Source organism: Alosa pseudoharengus, unplaced genomic scaffold (assembly GCF_046254945.1).
Source record: "Alosa pseudoharengus isolate Yale_2024_CS ecotype anadromous, Long Island Sound unplaced genomic scaffold, YU_APseudo_1.1 YU_APseudo_1.1_scf_12, whole genome shotgun sequence".
Classification (NCBI taxonomy): domain Eukaryota; kingdom Metazoa; phylum Chordata; class Actinopteri; order Clupeiformes; family Clupeidae; genus Alosa; species Alosa pseudoharengus.
The window spans coordinates 5,568,339-5,586,873 of NW_027468587.1; the positions used below are offsets into that span (position 1 = coordinate 5,568,339).

At 40.9% G+C, this 18,535-nt stretch overlaps 1 protein-coding gene across 1 annotated transcript; it reads right to left on the bottom strand.

Annotated features, from left to right (window-relative positions):
- Positions 1-7,429: 7,429 nt before the first annotated feature.
- On the bottom strand, positions 7,430-16,798 carry LOC143118583 (cell adhesion molecule CEACAM20-like). Its single transcript, XM_076279613.1, has 5 exons — positions 16,792-16,798; positions 15,042-15,365; positions 14,354-14,629; positions 14,004-14,255; positions 7,430-7,577 (listed from the first exon to the last, which is right to left on the bottom strand). The coding sequence occupies exons 1-5, from the start codon at positions 16,796-16,798 to the stop codon at positions 7,453-7,455; spliced, it is 984 nt and encodes a 327-aa protein (XP_076135728.1). The 3' UTR covers positions 7,430-7,452.
- Between the last annotated feature and the right edge of the window lie 1,737 nt (positions 16,799-18,535).

The following is an 18,535-nucleotide window of genomic DNA, read 5'->3' on the forward strand; positions in this document are numbered from 1 at the left end:
ACTCTTCCAGGTGCAAGCTTAAGCAATTAGAGCTGTGATGTCACAATCGAATTAGAATCCTTGAACATTCCGCCATTCATTTCAATGGGGCCCAAAAACGCCGAAAAACGGGAATACCGCGAAAACGACAAGGGCCAGCGACACGAAATTAACAAGCAAGTTACACCGGTTCGGGCCTGAATTTTTGGAGTTCGAACCGCGTCGATAGCTCAAACGGTCTAGGAGCAGTAGTTCGGCCAAAAAGTGGGTGAACAGGAATAATAAATAACTAGAATTGCGGTTCCGAGGAACTGCAAGAGTGGGTTTGATCAGGGGCATGGAACTCGGCCTTATCCAAGGATTCCAACGGTACCTCATTTATGAAAATCGGACATACGGGTCAAAAGTTACATGCACACACCTTCATATACACAGACAGCCCAGCCCAGCCCATTAGAGCTCTGCCAGGTGGCTTAGAACTCTTCCAGGTGCAAGCTTAAGCAATTAGAGCTGTGATGTCACAATCGAAATTTGAATTCTGAACATTCCGCCATTCATTTCAATGGGCCCAAAAAACGCAGAAAAACGGGAATACCGCGAAAACGACAAGGGCCAGCGACACGAAATCAACAAGCAAGTTACACCGGTTCGGGCCTGAATTTTTGGAGTTCGAACCGCGACGATAGCTCAAACGGTCTAGGAGCAGTAGTTCGGCCAAAAAGTGGGTGAATAGGAAGATATAATAATAAGTAAACTTAAGAAGAACAATAGTGGGCTTGCTCCGCAAGCCCACAGCATGGCAAAGCCATGCTGTGGGCTTGCTGGATCAAACCCACTAACTAGAATTGCGGTTCCGAGGAACTGCAAGAGTGGGTTTGATCGATCAGGGGCATGGAACTCGGCCTCATCCAAGGATTCCAACGGTACCTCATTTATGAAAATCGGACATACGGGTCAAAAGTTACATGCACACACCTTCATATACACAGACAGCCCAGCCCAGCCCATTAGAGCTCTGCCAGGTGGCTTAGAACTCTTCCAGGTGCAAGCTTAAGCAATTAGAGCTGTGATGTCACAATCGAAATTTGAATTCTGAACATTCCGCCATTCATTTCAATGGGCCCAAAAAACGCAGAAAAACGGGAATACCGCGAAAACGACAAGGGCCAGCGACACGAAATTAACAAGCAAGTTACACCGGTTCGGGCCTGAATTTTTGGAGTTCGAACCGCGTTGATAGCTCAAACGGTCTAGGAGCAGTAGTTCGGCCAAAAAGTGGGCTTATAGGAAGATATAATAACTAGAATTGCGGTTCCGAGGAACTGCAAGAGTGGGTTTGATCAGGGGCATGGAACTCGGCCTCATCCAAGGATTCCAACGGTACCTCATTTATGAAAATCGGACATACGGGTCAAAAGTTACATGCACACACCTTCATATACACAGACAGCCCAGCCCAGCCCATTAGAGCTCTGCCAGGTGGCTTAGAACTCTTCCAGGTGCAAGCTTAAGCAATTAGAGCTGTGATGTCACAATCGAAATTTGAATTCTGAACATTCCGCCATTCATTTCAATGGGCCCAAAAAACGCAGAAAAACGGGAATACCGCGAAAACGACAAGGGCCAGCGACACGAAATCAACAAGCAAGTTACACCGGTTCGGGCCTGAATTTTTGGAGTTCGAACCGCGTCGATAGCTCAAACGGTCTAGGAGCAGTAGTTCGGCCAAAAAGTGGGTGAACAGGAATAATAAATAACTAGAATTGCGGTTCCGAGGAACTGCAAGAGTGGGTTTGATCAGTGGCACGGAACTCGGCCTCATCCAAGGATTCCAACGGTACCTCATTTATGAAAATCGGGCACACAGATCAAAAGTTGTCTGCATTAACGCAACATCCAATAAGCTAAAATGCATAAATAACATGGTTGCTATGCTGGTTGCTATGGTGGTCGCTAGGTTGACATTACAGGGGTGGTTTCTAGGTTGTTGCTAGGGTAATTAGTTAGTTGCTAGTAAGCCATCTTAAGCTGACTGCATAAAGTGATTATTTTAAGAGATACATTTTCAAACCAGAACTGTGTATAGGTCATGGTTAAAAACGTATCAGAATCTCAGAAATAATCACGTAATGCAGCCAGTTTAAGATTTTTTAAGAAGTCAGATTTTTTAAAGGCAATCAAATTTCTGCTGACTCTCTTCTGGCTGCGGTTAAAGGCCAGCGCCTGCTGAGAGGCCTGAAGGGTCAGTTCTGAGGTTGTTGGCTGCTGGAACCGAAAAAAGGACTGCATTTTCTTAAAAGACAATGTGACTGAAGTGCGGGCAAAGTTTGCACAGAAATGTACGATTTTTCCCACCCTCATCGACCTCGTCATAAAACTTGTTTAAATGATCACACGACGCCTCCTTGCTGCTTTGTTGTCTACATCAGCATTTCTCAAACTTCTTTGACCTGAGGCCCAGTCAAGGCATACTTTGGGGTCATAGGGCCCACCTACATGAACCCACCCCCTCCTCCCAACCCCTATCAAATTGTAATGATATCACAATTATTATTTTTATACTATATTGCTATACATGCACTTTAAAACAGTCAATGTTTAAAGTGCTAAGATTGTTCACAAAAGTTTGTGAAAGCATGCACATCAGAGTACTGCTTTACTCAGGGGCAGAGCTACGTGGTGGCCAGGGGGGGCCACGGCCACCACTGGTCAAAGCTTGGCCACCCTGCTGGCCCCCCCAGCTCCGTTCAGTGAAAAGTAAAAAAAAAAGATTGCTGCCGTTTTCAACGGTAGCCTACTTTGAAAGGAAGTGTAGCCTACGGTTCTAATCAAATCGTGAGTAGGCCTAGTGCAGCAGCAGCAGGGGACAATTCAAGTCATCTGTTAAAAACACTTGACAGTAGACTACTACTTACTTAACCTCAGTGACAACAGGTGAGTTGATGATGACTTGGAACATTAATGTTAAAATGTGACACTAATCATAGCAAAGTGAGCTGCGTTGGGCTGTTCTTGTTAGGTAGGCTCTGACATTGACGTGTGAGGCTGATCAAAAATAAGCGGATGCCCGCGGTAACTCTGTTACAAAAATATTTTGATAATATTCGGGTGAAATGCAAGCATATTAGGCACATATCTCCGGATGGCTCCAATAAAAGTAGGCTAATAGTGTCTAGCCTAGGCTACTTTATAAAAACATAATTTGCTGACTGCGTGTGGTTCTTGCCATAGCTGGTCAGGCAGAGGCAGGCTGCTGCGTTGCCTGAGTTCTTTGTTACATTGCTCCGGTAATTGCAACGAGATGAAACCTTAACTGCGTGACAGAGCAGAAGTGGGGCTTTCCAACGAGACTAAACACTTGTCTGTGCGATCAAGTATGAAAATACAAAAAATCATGAAATTAAATCAAATTGCATCATATTTAGTTTACCTACGCACCCACACTCTCGTTTGAATTAGGCTACTCGCGAACCCGTGATCGCATAGATATGGCATATCAGAAGAAAGAGGAGGCACAGGGCTATCCATTGGTACCAAGTATATCAATCCTTCTGGGCTATAAAAACAGACAACGTGACTGCAAAATAACATCATGTACAAAAACCAACGCTTCACAGCCATTACTCTCGTTTGAATTAGGCCCTACTCACGAACCCGTGATCGGATAGATAGCCTATGCCACGCATGTCAGATGAAAGAGGAGACACAGAGCTATCATTTGATACCAAGTACATCCTTCTGGGTTATAAAACAGACGAAGGGACATCAAAATAATAACTTCATATAGCTCGACTTACTTACCCCACGTTTTTGTGTGTTGTTGTGGTGGCAAAGCATGTTCATAATCCAACGCTATAATGTGTTTCTCTATGGCATAGCATGTTCATAATCCGGTTTTGAGATCCTAGCAAATTCCTACATGGCATCCAATTCAAGACTCACATTGCATCCCAATTTATTCGACAAAGAAACACCTTTTTCCCTTCACTTTGTTCATGGCTCATTGTTCTTGTTTGTGTATGGCACTTACAATGACCAGGATAAATGCTTCTAACTAAAGGTAGTGAAAAAGCCCTTAAAAAAGTCTAGGGTTCTAAGGGTTAATGTCTTGATTCAGAGCCATGTTACTTACAGCCAAGTACTTGGAGTGGATAACAGAAAGAAATATAGTTTTGCCATCAGTATAAGATTAAATATCTGCATACCATATTTGTAGTATTTATTATTGTTCTTTGAGTTAACATCATTTGAATATGACTGATTAAGTAAGGTGCATTATCATAATGTACTTTTTATAGCATTGGCCTATTTATGGAAAATGTGTTGGAGTGGACAACAAACTGTTCAGGTTGTCTGTGAATGGACCTGTGTATCAGTTGGCTTTACACAATTCATTGCCATTATTAAAACAGGGTATCCTAATCTTCAAAACTTTTTGAGTAGTTTTCATATTGTAGTTTTGATTCCCAAGTGCCACCCCAATAAAAAGTCTGGACCCAGCTGGCCCCCCCTATAAAATAATCCTGGCTACGCCCCTGGCTTTACTAATGTAAAATATAATTAGGCCTACACTAGTTTCATTGTTTTTGCATTGTTGCATGATTGATATGCTATTTAATTACATTTCATTTGAATGCCTGAATGTAAGAATTCAGGAAACACAATACCAGCTTTTAACATTTCTGTTGTTAGTTTATGTAAATCACATAACACATGAACTGTTTACATACTACTGATAGCCCATTACTGTACACAATAATACTGTGCCCATTCATTAACATATATTAAACATCAGGCGTCTTGTTTACACATTTAAACCATATTTGCACTTCGAATTTCGCTTCCAAACTGTAATAACTACATCTACAAAGTCTAAAGAAGATAACCATGTAGTCTGTTCATAGATAAGATCAATTTTGACAGAACTACAGACTTCGTGAAAGTAGCCTAGTAGTCCTACATAAAAGGCTCCATATTCACTTCATTGCAAAATCGCGGTTGGTCTGTTTACACACTAAAACCATATTTACACTTCGAAATTCGCTTCCAAATTGCAAAATGCTGTGGGCTTGCTGGATCAAACCCACTAATAATAATAAGAAAACTTAAGAAGAACAATAGTGGGCTTGCTCCGCAAGCCCACAGCATGGCAAAGCTGTGCTTGCCATGCTGTGGGCTTGCTGGATCAAACCCACTAATAATAATGTAGCGCCTCTCTAGCGTGTTTGGCTATAGTGAGAGGTGGCTATCCTGAATTCTTTAACTATACTATCAATCAAATAAGTGGGGTTTCACTAATAAACTTATCAGTGTGTAATCAGTGTTTAACTTTTGTGTGTATAATTGATAACTTATCATATAGAATACTCTTTCTCTTTAAATCACGTTTTAAGCATTAATATGTACACTTTAACATCAAATGAAATGTCTTGGACTTACCTTTATCCTTTAAACACTCACTTTTTAACCAAAACTACTCTTTTTCTTAATTAACTTAAAATATCAAAATAGTCATTCACCACAACTGTTTTATAAAAAAGTATAAAGAATTTACTTAGAAAAAGTAGGTAAGTATGTAAAGGTGTCGTTTCAACATCACTTTTCAAATCATAAATGCATACAGATTCACATTGAAAACCTAAGGGCCCAAGAAAATAATATAGCCGGCAATAACCTAGTCTTATAGTAAATACCCTTCAAATGTTCAAACGATGCAGGCCTGAATGCAGCTCGGGTGCGTTGTAGCCCTAAACAAAATGGCTGCTTCACCACGAAGGCAAAAACAAAAAAAAATGGTACCTTTACTCAATGGGAATGTAGCCTCACACGCGCAGGATCAAAGGCAACAGCAGCAGGAGATATGACGAGAAGATTCACCACGAAGAGGAGACGTTTGAAGAGAAGCTTCATGCAGCTGACGACCTCGCAAAGTCCACCACTCGGCAACGCTATCCGGCTCCGTCGGGTCTTTGGTTGTCGGTCTCGCAGTTTCACACAGGCTTAACGTTAACTAGTCAAGGTCACTGGTTGCTAGCTTGTTAGCAAAGTCCATGCAAAGCACTAGCCACTAAGTCAGCAGCTAGCTTAAACTTCTTTCTGTCTGTGTGTGCTGAGTCGTCCACTCAACCGGACATAAACTATCACCATTTACGCTTTGTATAAGAGTTCTTGTTGAACACTTACTAAACTGGTGCATTACATAAACAGTTCTCTATCCGCAAACATGCTTCTCGACTCGTACTCTCTCGTGCTTTTTCCCAACTCCATTTCACGCTGTCTTCACGTTTCTCTCCCGCACCACTCACTTCCTTGTCCTTTAAACTTGAATGTGATTGGCTCATTCACAAAACTTTCAGAAATAAAATAAATTCACAAAACATTTGTGTAACTCTTTTTTCCTATTCTTACAGGCATTTTAAAGCGTTTATAACATATTATTAAACAACAAATATTTAACATTTTAAATGCTATTCTCAGTAAACATGAACATTACCCAATATGCATTTCCCTAAATGAGCAAACTCATAACTTCATTGCTGGTCAATGAATCTTAACTTTTTAAACCTTACATTATATTTATTAAACTATGAAATTATGTATTCAAATCTTATGTTAATGTATACATTTTCAACAGGGTTACAATAATAAGAAAACTTAAGAAGAACAATAGTGGGCTTGCTCCGCAAGCCCACAGCATGGCAAAGCTGTGCTTGCCATGCTGTGGGCTTGCTGGATCAAACCCACTAATAAATAAAGTAAACTTAAGAAGAACAATAGTGGTCTTGCTGGATCAAACCCACTAATAAGAAAACTTAAGAAGAACAATAGTGGGCTTGCTGGATCAAACCCACTAATAAGTAAACTTAAGAAGAACAATAGTGGGCTTGCTCCGCAAGCCCACAGCATGGCAAAGCCATATTTTATTATAATTACGCCCAAGATAAGAAACATTTCATAGATCAAAAACACATATCAAATCAATCCTTGGGCCATGAAGTAATCAAGGTGTCAATGTACACTGTTTTTAGATTGCAGAAGAGTTATGAATAAATATGCCACATAACAATCAAACAATGTGTCAAGGTTCAAGGTGCAATGTTGTTGCAACAGTTTTATTAGAAAAGCATTCTGTAGTTACAAGATGATACATGTAGCCTAGATCATTGAAAAGAATACCTTTTAAAATGGTTAGGCCTACATGTTTTACACCACAATGCCTGTTTAAAAGTGTCTTGTAGCCATCACATAATTTCAATAGCGTTGAAGCATTTATTGAGCAAGATTTATAAAACCAGTTTCACAGATGACAAACTTATCTCACTCTGTTACTTAATTATTTGGAATCTAATCAGTAATTGAAATCTATTTCTATTTAATTTCTAATTATTTTCTTTTAGAGTAAACAACTCAGTGTCACAGAAATGATCAAGTGTTAAATAATAACAGTCTCTTCATTAGACTGTCCATTAAGCACTACCATACCCCGGCCTTCTTTGTGCCGAATGCTACTGAGCCTCCAACCAGAGCTACACCTGCAATGGTGCCAATAACAATCCCTGCTATGGCTCCATCAGACAGTCCACTGCTTGGAGTTTCATCTGGAATAAATTAAAGAGAAAAAATAATTTCCTTACAGTATGCAACCTGGAATGTAGTCTACCCTTGTAGTTTTAGAGCAACGACGAGACGAACTGAGTATGTCAGTGTCCCTTCAAAGTTGTTACTGTCTGTCTTAAGAGACAAACGTTTTTATCACCAGTTATGGTGGCTCTCATGAGGAGTCACATTTGATCAAACTTAATATTGTGTTAATATGGTAAGGTATTAATCAGCGTAATAATGTATTCAATGTGGCTATATTGATAGGCTAACTGGTGACGGGTGGATTATGAGAGAAGGTGCCTGCTTGAAATCTCCAATGCAACATTCATTGATGTTCCATCAATAACCAACAACGCATTGTTGGTTATTGATAGAACAGTCCTGTTCACCCTGTACACATCTGACTTCTGACTACACCGAGTCATGCCACGTGCAGAAGTTTTCTGACGTTTTTTTGGGCAATTGTGGGGTGTATCAGGGACGAGCAAGAGGAGGAGTACAGGAGCCTGGTGGAGAACATTGTGCAATGGTGCAAACTCAATCACCTTCAACTCAACACTTCTGCGAGTCACGCCGCTCCGTCTAGCTTCTTGTTTATGTTTGAATGATCGTCTTTTTATGTAAAAATGTGTCCTGTCGAAGTGTGCACTCTTTAAGATGAACAAATTGAGCATCTGTAGGCGCTTTTATCAATGCGGTTTGTTGCTAGCCTAACACCTGTTTTGAGTCCGAGACCCCGACCACAACATCCACGTCCACTAGTGAGGATTCTGCCTGTCGCTAATATGCCTGATGACTGCACTACGAGAAATATCTTCTCAGTGTCTGGTGAGAGATAACATCTGTGGGACCTGACTGCGAGCTTTTGAGTGTTTAGTTGAGCTGAACTATCATCCGACGTCTGGATGTCGACATAGTGATGCTAGCTAGCTAGCCACTAACGTCAACCATCAACAGACCTCAACGCACAAGGTGTGTCAGGAATTCACCTTGCGAAGTTGCTGGTATGAACTTTTACATCGTCTGCCAAGGGAACTCAACTCACCGTCTGCCAACTTTCACACCTCTGCCATTTAGCTGCAGGCCTACGTTTCGCCACTGGACGTACGGGAACATCATGCAAGCGACTTTTTAATCACCTTGCTGGAGAGAAGAGAGAGCCGCCCACCGCCACGGCTACCGCCCCCTAATCTGCTGGCTGATCTGCTCAACGGGGCCAAAAGGGGACTTGTGGACTAATCTGCTGGCAAAGCACTATCACCTGCCTGTGGACTTATTGAGTGTTTTTTTTTTTTGTTTGTCTTTGTCTTTGTCTGCGTGAGCGCTGAGTCCGTTTGTTTTATGTCTGGTCTTGTTCTGTAAGCCTACTGTCTTGGTAAAGACAGGCTTGCTTTACTGTCACTGTCTATTTGTCTGTCTGTTTATTTGTGTCTTGGTGTGATGTCACAGGTACGCTGGCGATTAGGCCGCTCTGTCCAGCATCGTTTGTCTTTATGTGTCAATGTCTTGTGTGTGGAGCGCTTTGGATTGTACTAAGTACATGTTAAATGCGCTTTATAAATAAAAATGACTTGACTTGACTTCAAAGACCAAGGAGATGGTGGTGGATTTCCACAGGTCTAAGCCCGCTCTGCTACCAGTCTCCATTGATGGGGTCAATGTGGAGGTGGTAAGCACCTACAAGTATCTGGGTCTCCACCTGGACAATAAACTGGACTGGTCAGCCAACACTGACGCAAGGGCAGAGCAGGCTGTACTTTCTGAGGAGGCTGTGGTCCTTTAATGTGTGCAGCAAGCTCCTCAGGATGTTCTACCAGTCTGTTGTTGCCAGCGTCCTCTTCTATGCAGTGGTATGCTGGGGAGGAAGCACAAAGAAGAAGGATGCTGGGCGACTTGACAGGCTGGTAAGGAAAGCTGGCTCTGTTGTGGGAACTGAACTGGAGTGCATCACTTCAATATCTGACAAAAGGACCCTGAACAAACTGATCAACATCTTGGACAATGAATGTCATCCACTCTACAGCACTATTAAAAAGCAAAAGAGCTTGATCAGCTGGAGACTTTGCTCACTGCCATGCACAACTGAAAGGCTGAGGAAGTCATTTGTCCCCAGGGCCATTGAACTGTTCAATGCTTCACTAAAGGGAAGAGGAGAGATATACTTCTCTCTCTCCACCCTCTCCATGTTTGAGTATTGACTGCCCACTACTGCTTTACTACTGTTTTACTACTGTCCACAGCCTAATATTTTTACTACTGTTTTACTGCTACACTGTTCTTTCATGCTATATTAGCATATATACGTGTTTTATTGCACAGACGCGTTTCGGCTTAGGGACTGTACGATATTTACCGGGGGGGAGGGCCGGTCGTCGGGGGGGGGGGGGCTAAGAGAATTTTTTAAGCCTTAGGGGAAGGCCCAGGAGAATTGTTTTGGCCTGGGGGGAGGGCCGAGGACAATTATTTTTTCCTGATCCATGATATTTTTTTTCCCCTGATCAATGATCTGTTTTCGATATTTTAAAAGGTTTGTAGGCCAAAACATGATTCACGTCTCTTTGACAAAGTGGGCGAGTCCAAAAAGTCGCAACCCTACCTGAAGCTTGCATGTTTTTAAACATGGCGTCTAGCAGTGTTGCGCGGTCTGCCCGAAATTAAGTGGTCACCCGCGGTTATGAGTCATAAACAAAATATTTTAATGATATTCGGGTCATTTGTGGGCGGGTCAGTTAAAAATTATTAAATATATATTTTCTACAAATAGGCCTACTTAAAATATCACGAGAAGGCTAGCATCAATACAGTAAAGCATCAATACAGTAAAGTCAACATTAAAGAAGCTGAAGACGCGAGTTAAAATAATAAAGACACCCCTTCAGGAAAAGCGATATAGGCTATGGGAAATATTGGGAAAAGTTCTTAAAGAAGATTAGTACAAGGCCTACTTCTTTGCGAAGCCATTTAAAAGTATGACAGCCAAAACAGGCAGCCTGCAGGAATAAATGTTATGGCACAGACTACACAGCCATATCTAACGGTATGTATAGGTTCGCGCATGCATACAAGTTACCTTAGTTCGTTGTGTTTGTGACTTTAAACAGTGGATGTGCTTTAGTAAAGCTTTGTGCTTCATTCAGCATTGAAACCAGTTCTTACGCTAACGTTTTGACCAGCAATGTATCTCTCTTGCCTACCTTGCCTCACCATTTCTGTTTTCGAAAGAAAGATGTATGTCCATGGCCTTCAAATCTTATCCTAGTGTTCTAATCCTTGGTGGTTGCGTGCGTACTTGCGCTCTTATTCTCATTCACTCTCCTGCGCAAACATTATGTCCTGCATGCCTACTGCGTGTAGTTCACATAAAATTTTGCAAATAAATTAGTTTGTTTTACAGAAATGGCCTACTGTCACACTGCATGCAGGCTATAACCAAAAGCACACATTTTGTAAATAAGCGGGTCGGATCGCAGGTCGGGTATAATTTTGTCCTAATTAATATTCGCGGTCCGAGTTGCGGTCGGGTTGATTAAAATATCGGGCAACCGCGGGCCGCTTGTGACCAAACCCGCGCAACACTGGTGTACCTGTGTGTGTGTATGTGTGCTTATGACATTTGCTGGCCGTTTTAACCTTGTAAACGTCATTTTTCGACCAGTTTTATTTGATTCACTTAGGGGGGAGGGCCTAGGAGAATTTTTTTGAGCCGGGGGAGGCCCCTGGAAAAAAAAATTTGACCAGGGGGGAGGGCCAGGCAAAACATTTTTAACCCGATAGTCTGGCGACCCCCCCCCCCCCCCCCCCCCAAATATCGTACATTCCCATTAGCGCCTTCCTCAGTGTGCTCAAGTGGATACATGTACAACCTCACTTATTTTTACCCACACCCACATACACACCCACGTAGTCAACCACTGGTGATACAGTGTCATCCCATACAATAATTCAATTAAGGTCCATTGCTTCTTCTGTTAATAGAATCACATCATGCACAGGCCATTTACATCAATAGCACTTTTACAAAAAACATTTTTACAAAAAACATTTTTACAAGAAACAAGTCAAAGATAGGTCTTCATTCATTCCATTAGGTGTGCATGTATTTAAGTTAAATATATACCAAGCCTATCTCTGTAGAGGGCGGTTCTCACGGTCACCTCCTCTATTAGGCTGATTGACAGTCTCCAGGCCCATAAACCTGAGTGAGTTAGCATCATGACCTGCAGAATTAAAATGTCTTGCAACTGACGATTTTTCGTCATTCTTTTCTGATGTTCGACTTATGCTCACAGATTCTAGTTTTTAATTGACGTTTTGTTTTACCCACATAGAATAGCCCACAAGGGCACATCAATAGGTACACAACAAAAGAGGTTAAGCAGGTAATTCTGCCTTTTACTTTGAACGTCCTGTGGGTGCTTGGATGTGTAAACGATTTTTCAGTAAGCATAAAGTTGCACGTTACACAATTAAAACACTTAAAATTGCCGTCTGGGATTTTAAAAGAAAGACATGATAGTTGCAGGGACGTGCACAGGAATTTTGAGGGGCAGTTGCTCTGACTTGAAAAAAGCCTATGTTTTTTTTTTAGATTACAATTATTTTGCATGCAGTTCTTTAACCTTGTACTTTCTAGCATGGTCCTCTCATTTCATATTTGGTAATCATCACTTAGGCCTACCTGCCCTCTGTGCCTCCTCCTGGTCCACATTTTCCTCACATAGTCTGGAGGCTTGGCCTCGTCTTAAATGCAATGTAATTATGAAATATTGCCATTAGAATGCTAAAATATGACTCTGATTAATTAATCTATTTGTCTATAATAATAAGAATAATAATACGTTTATTTTATATACCGCCTTTCTCAAACCCAAGGCAGGGAAACACAATAACAAACAAACAAAACAATACAACAGAGACAAAGGCAGGTAAACACAATAACAAACAAACAAAACAATACAACAAAGACAAGTTATCTGTATGGAACTATGTGTTGGGTGTGGAGGAGAAGTGATCATTAAACAGAAAGCTCTTGAGATGTGCTTTGAAGAAAGGAAGAGAACAGGCACAAATAGGTTGGGGGAGCGAGTTCCAGAGTTTGGGGGCCAAGGCACTGAAGGACCTGCCACCCAGGGTCTACAGTGTCATGTCATCCTTATCACAGTGCAAAGTCTCTGTCTCACCTGCTGGTTGGCTTTTTCGCAGCCAACCCTGCAGTGATTGCTGCCTCTCTGAATTGTCTCTCCCTCTCCTGAATCCGCCTCTTTTCAGTGGGTATCTTAGCTTTTACAATACCCAAAATAGTGATAGGATTTAGGCATTTAACCATTTTGAATAAAATAATTAATGTGATGCATTACTTCCATCAATCATTCTTCTTGCTAAAATGAAATGTGAGAAACTATCAACAGACATGTAGCTTAGCTTGCCTAGGCCTACCAAATAAAATAGTAGCCTAGGCTATGTGATAACGGCCTGCTTGTCTGCAAGCTATCTGTCTGATTATTTAGGCTAAAGGTGGCAAACTCAGCCTGGATTTATGAAGTTTTTAATTAATTTCATAAAACTTGATGATGATGATCGTTCGTTTGTTATACATCACAAACTCGCCTTTTCCGCTCAACCGCGACAATCTCCTTGTAGCCACGAGTTTGCCCTTCCCCTACTAACTTTCACTTTCAGTGCCCGAATGGAAGTGAATGAGACTTTGCGTTTTTTTTTTTAATCTAGACCTAGGCCTACGTGAAATTCTGCATCCTTTGTACGATTTTTTTATTTCTATTTATTTCCCCCCCTTGGAAGGGCAACGTGAGTCGAGAAGGGCATATGGGCAGTTGCCCGGGCAACCTGAGCAACCCCCCTGTGCACGTCCCCGTTCACCATGACACTCACTCTCTTGAGCTCCTTACCATGCACACAGTTCATTGTCCAAGATGTTGATCAGTTTGTTCAGGGTCCTTTTGACAGATATTGAAGTGATGCACTCCAGTTCAGCTCCCACTACAGAGCCAGCTTTCCTTACCAGCCTGTCAAGTCGCCCAGCATCCTTCTTCTTTGTGCTTCCTCCCCAGCATACCACTGCATAGAAGAGGACGCTGGCAACACACAACTACAGGCCAGTCCCGGCCCTGTCACTGCAAGCTTCTCATGCTTGATCACCCTCAAGCACACTGTGGATTTTTTTAATTTAATTTATATAGTATATTTAGTATTTAGTTTTGTTAGTTTTTCTTATTTTCTACTGTCTCTATTGTACAGTGGAGTTTGGTTATATGTTCATACTTATATTTACCATTTCTGCTGTAAGTGAATGTTGTGTGTGATGTCTGTATACTGAGACCTTGAATTTCCCCTTGGGGATCAATAAAGTATCTATCTATCTATCTATTTATCTATCTATAGCATATTAATATTAACAGACATACCTATTACTCTCAGCATATGATCTGCTGAGGCGTTGTGTCTGGTGACACTGTTCCAAGCCGTGCAGGTGTACATCCCAGCATGGATCTGGTCAACTTTCTCAGTGACCAGCTGTGACTTGTCTCCTACTTCAGTCTTATTCAACATCCAGGTAAAACTTGCAGTAGGAACAGAGTCAGCAGAGCAGTCAAGAGACACTCTATCCCCAGTTGTTACCTCAGGGACTGGACTAATGTGGACACTCAGTGGCCCATCTGTAATGAAGAGTAACGCACACAATGAAGTATACTCCATCAAATGTTTCATTACCTGAGATATATTAGCAGCTCAGTTCTAATTCAGGAATACTCACAATTGACCACAAGGTTGTGGTTCTCACTAACAGAGCTGACAGGATTGCTGACTGTGCATGTGTACTGCCCATTGTCCTCCTTCTCTACTGGGCTGATGGACAGTGTTCTGTTCTCCTCATGGAAGGTGGTGCTGTTGCTAGGAAACAGAGGTGTTCCATCCTTTGTCCACTCTCTGGTGATGATGGTGCCCTGGGCATCACAGGTCAAGTTGACAGAGCTACTGCCAGCTATGATGGTGCCCCCAGTGCTTATGATGGGAGATGTAAATATTCTCTCTGTGAGAAAGTCATACAGAATATGTTTATACTGCACCATGACTGATGTTTTCTTCACTGTTCAATAATTATTGAATTATGTCCTCAAGTATGGACAAAACAACAGTAATAATAAATATTTGACATATTTGATATACACACTTGTTCCTAAATCAAACTATGGATACCAAAAAAAAAAAAAAAAAGAATTGAGAGGTACATTTTTGCCATACTTTTCTACTGTATATTTCAATCTATTTGTATATTTACATATTTTTAATCATTGTTTCCCATAACATATTTGAAAACATAATTTTCAGAAACATGCTGGAGACAGTCTATGTATCCACTGCATTGAATATAAGTATTATATAGCTAATCGAAAAATAATACTGATTCACAATAAATCAGGAAATATAAGGAGTGCACACACCAAATAATGTCAGTGATGTTTTCCCTCGGCGCTCTACACCACCAGTGGTGATGCTCAGAGTGTACTCCCCAGTGTCATTGAGAGTCAGGTTGCTAAGCTCCAGTGAAGCTGTGGTTTTGTCCACAGAGACTCTGCCAGTATAATCAGGATGTATAATCTCTCCATCACCAAGTGAAGCGAAGATCTCTTTATTGCTTGGAGAAATCCAGCTGATTTTTGTAGGTGGAATAGAAGGAGGGTTGATGAGGATGAACACCACACTCTCTCCAACTGCTCCAATCAGAGGCCCATCCAGCAGTAACTCATTTTGGCATGAACACAAGCCTGTTGGGTCAGATCATTTACAGATTGAATATCTTATGGTGGCAATAAATGCTACATAGCACCATCACTTACAATATAATTACATCACTTCAATTGTGTTCAAAACAAATCAGACAAAATCAAGACAGTGTTTGCAAAGTAGATAGAAAAACAACGGTTCTGTAGACAAAATATGAAACATGTCAACATGTTTTATTGTGAAAAATGTCACAATAAAAATATCACAGAATTATAATTTTGTTATGTTTATAAATACATTACCTAATAAAAGAAAAGCAGTGGTTTTGTAGAGTAAATACTCCATAGAACATGTATACCGGTAACAAGCTGTGATCAACTCTTGAAGCAGTACTGTTTTGAGGTCAGTATTTGCAAATGCCCTACAGTTCAGCTTCAAACAGAAGGGCCTCCCTTTTATAATGGGAACTCCTTTAACAAAAAAAAAAAAAGAAAGGATACTTTGGTGACACCCAATACATGTCAGTAAATATGCTTCTCTTGTGTATATGTGTGTGTATATGAGTGTGTGTGTGTGTGTGTGTGTGTGTGTGTGTGTGTTTGCCTGTGTGCATGTAGCATGTTTGTCTTTCTCTGTGTGTGTGTGTGTGTGTGTGTGTGTGTGGGTGTGTGTGTTCGCCTGTGTGCATGTAGCATGTTTGTCTTTCTCTATGTGTGTTGGTCTGTGTATACTGTCAATGTGTGTGTGTGTGTGTGTGTGTGTGTGTGTGTGTGTGTGTGTGTGTGTGTGGGAGTACACATGGAGGAATTGTGAAATCAAACACCCCTAGGCACAATAGCCTCCTGGCACCCTAACGCAAACAACAGCTCCAAGTCCAAATAAAAGTCTCCAACTACCCTGTGCTTACATGTATGACCTGACACACTTCAGCCATTCTAAGCATGCAGAAAACAACTATAGTATGTTGCCCCTCTATTTGCAATGAATGATAGGTATAACTGGCATAACTGGTATTGCAATGTATGATAGGTATAACTGTCATGACTGGTATTGCAATTTACAGTATGATAGGTATAACTGTCATGACTGGTGTAACTCTCATAACAATGTAACTGGCAGTGCAGTTTCACTGCACTTGTGGTAGCGGCTTTCATAATTATACTGGACTTGCCAAAGTTTCTGAAGACAATAAGCTGTCGCTACAAATTCTTGCAAATGAGACTCCAGACTTAACATATCACTGATATATTTCTAATTGATTTGTTTGGTGGTATGTGTGAGATATACTGTATATATGCCATTATATTTGAACCCACAAAACAATGGTGAAACATGGTGAGTTAATTATGAATCAGTGTACCGCCCACGGAGACTTTTGTGTAATTAGTCCATTTTGTGTGTAGTCCTTCTATATCAGAACCCCTGACAAACAATCAAAATACCAATAATAAAACTTCAGAGTGTTACCTTTCATTTGAGACCATAATTATGCTTCTACACCAAGGGGTGCATATACGGTAAGCCTTTCAGTATGCATTTTGGGTATCCAATAATATAGGGAGTCTCCATAGGGCATTCTGACAAACGCAAGGACATACCTTTACAAATAACTGTAATCCACTCATCTTTTCTTCCATATTGATCTTCTTTTACACACAGCTTCACAAGTCCTGGTGATTAATATTGTGTTTCTCAAGCGACTTAGAGGGCTGAAATGTGGTCCATCAATGCAATTTAGATGAATAACCACCAGAGGTCAGTAAATATACAGCCGTGAGTGAGTGAACACCAACAACACTACTCCACCGCTTACATTATGAACAAACAAATAGTTGTATTTGTGAATGGAAAGAAATATTAATTCCAGGAGTCTAATGATGTGAAAAGTGAAATGTTATAGGAGGTAAGAGATATCAACCAAAATCAAGGAATCAAGACTGAGGGTGGGGGAAAAGAGAGGTATATTGAACTTGAATGTGAGGTCAGATATAGACAAAAATATATAGACAGAAATGAACAAATTAATATAAAGACAGAATATAGACAAAAAGAGAAACACAGATAATGTTGTATTGCTATTTTTAAATTCATTTTCTGTTCATCTTCAGTGTAACAGCATTAACAATGATTAATTAACAATGGCTATGCCAAAGTCCACCACTCTGAGGCCTGCTATTAAATTTTATTATAATTAGCCCAAGATAAGAGACATTTGGCTGCCATTTACAGTGTTGTAGAGAGGGAACCATTGTAATACAGGTGATACAGGGCAATAAAGGTGCATGAATAAGCATTCATCAGCTATAGCAATCAACTACTGCATGAGATCATCAGATAACTTAAATAATAAGAAACTAAGACATGTAACTGAAAACCATGCATTAGGATCAAATATATTAGCTGGGGACGATACTGTCAGGGACATGTAGCATCGTGGAACAGGAAGAAATACAGGTCAAATACAGGGAACTGTACTGATGAATGATACATTGTTGTATGCCATTATGGAGGGAGGGGGAGGGGTAGCGGGAGGTTGCTCAGGATGATATTGGAGAGGTCAGTCAAAGATTGACCAGGCAACACCAAAAATAGATGGCACAGTGAGCCAACACCCTGCTTTGCCAAACTATGACAAGCAAGCACCTGTTGCAGAAAGGCAACAGCAGAAAAAGTCCCTCCCACCAGAGACACTATAAAGTCATATTACACAAATAGTTTCCACTGGTCTTGTTATTACCTAAGGAGGAACTTTGAAAAATCTGAAGTCCAGACTTAAATGGAGAGTGGATAGTTTGTCTGCTGTCCAAAACGATGTAGAAAGTTTATCTATTTTGATAGACATTCATAAATATTTTAGGCAGGGTAGCAGGGTAGCATTGGGGTTCCATCAAATATGGCAGTTGATGGTTTACTTTACTGTGATCCACTAAGCTTCCACTTTATATCTTTCTAAGATAAGGTATGTGTTTGAATGTTTCAAAGTGTCATAGTTCAAGAAATGTCCCTAAGCCATATCTAGTGAGTGAGTCACAGTGAGACACCCAGATCACTGATGGTAATTGTGGTCTGTGTACCCCTGGTAATGTAAATGATTAAACCTGTGTACACAAGGAAGCTCTGTAAATGTGTTCAAACCTGGAGTGCAGAGAAGAACTCTGTCAAAACTATAGAGAAATGCACCTCTCGCAAATACAGAAGCTGTAGTGTTTGT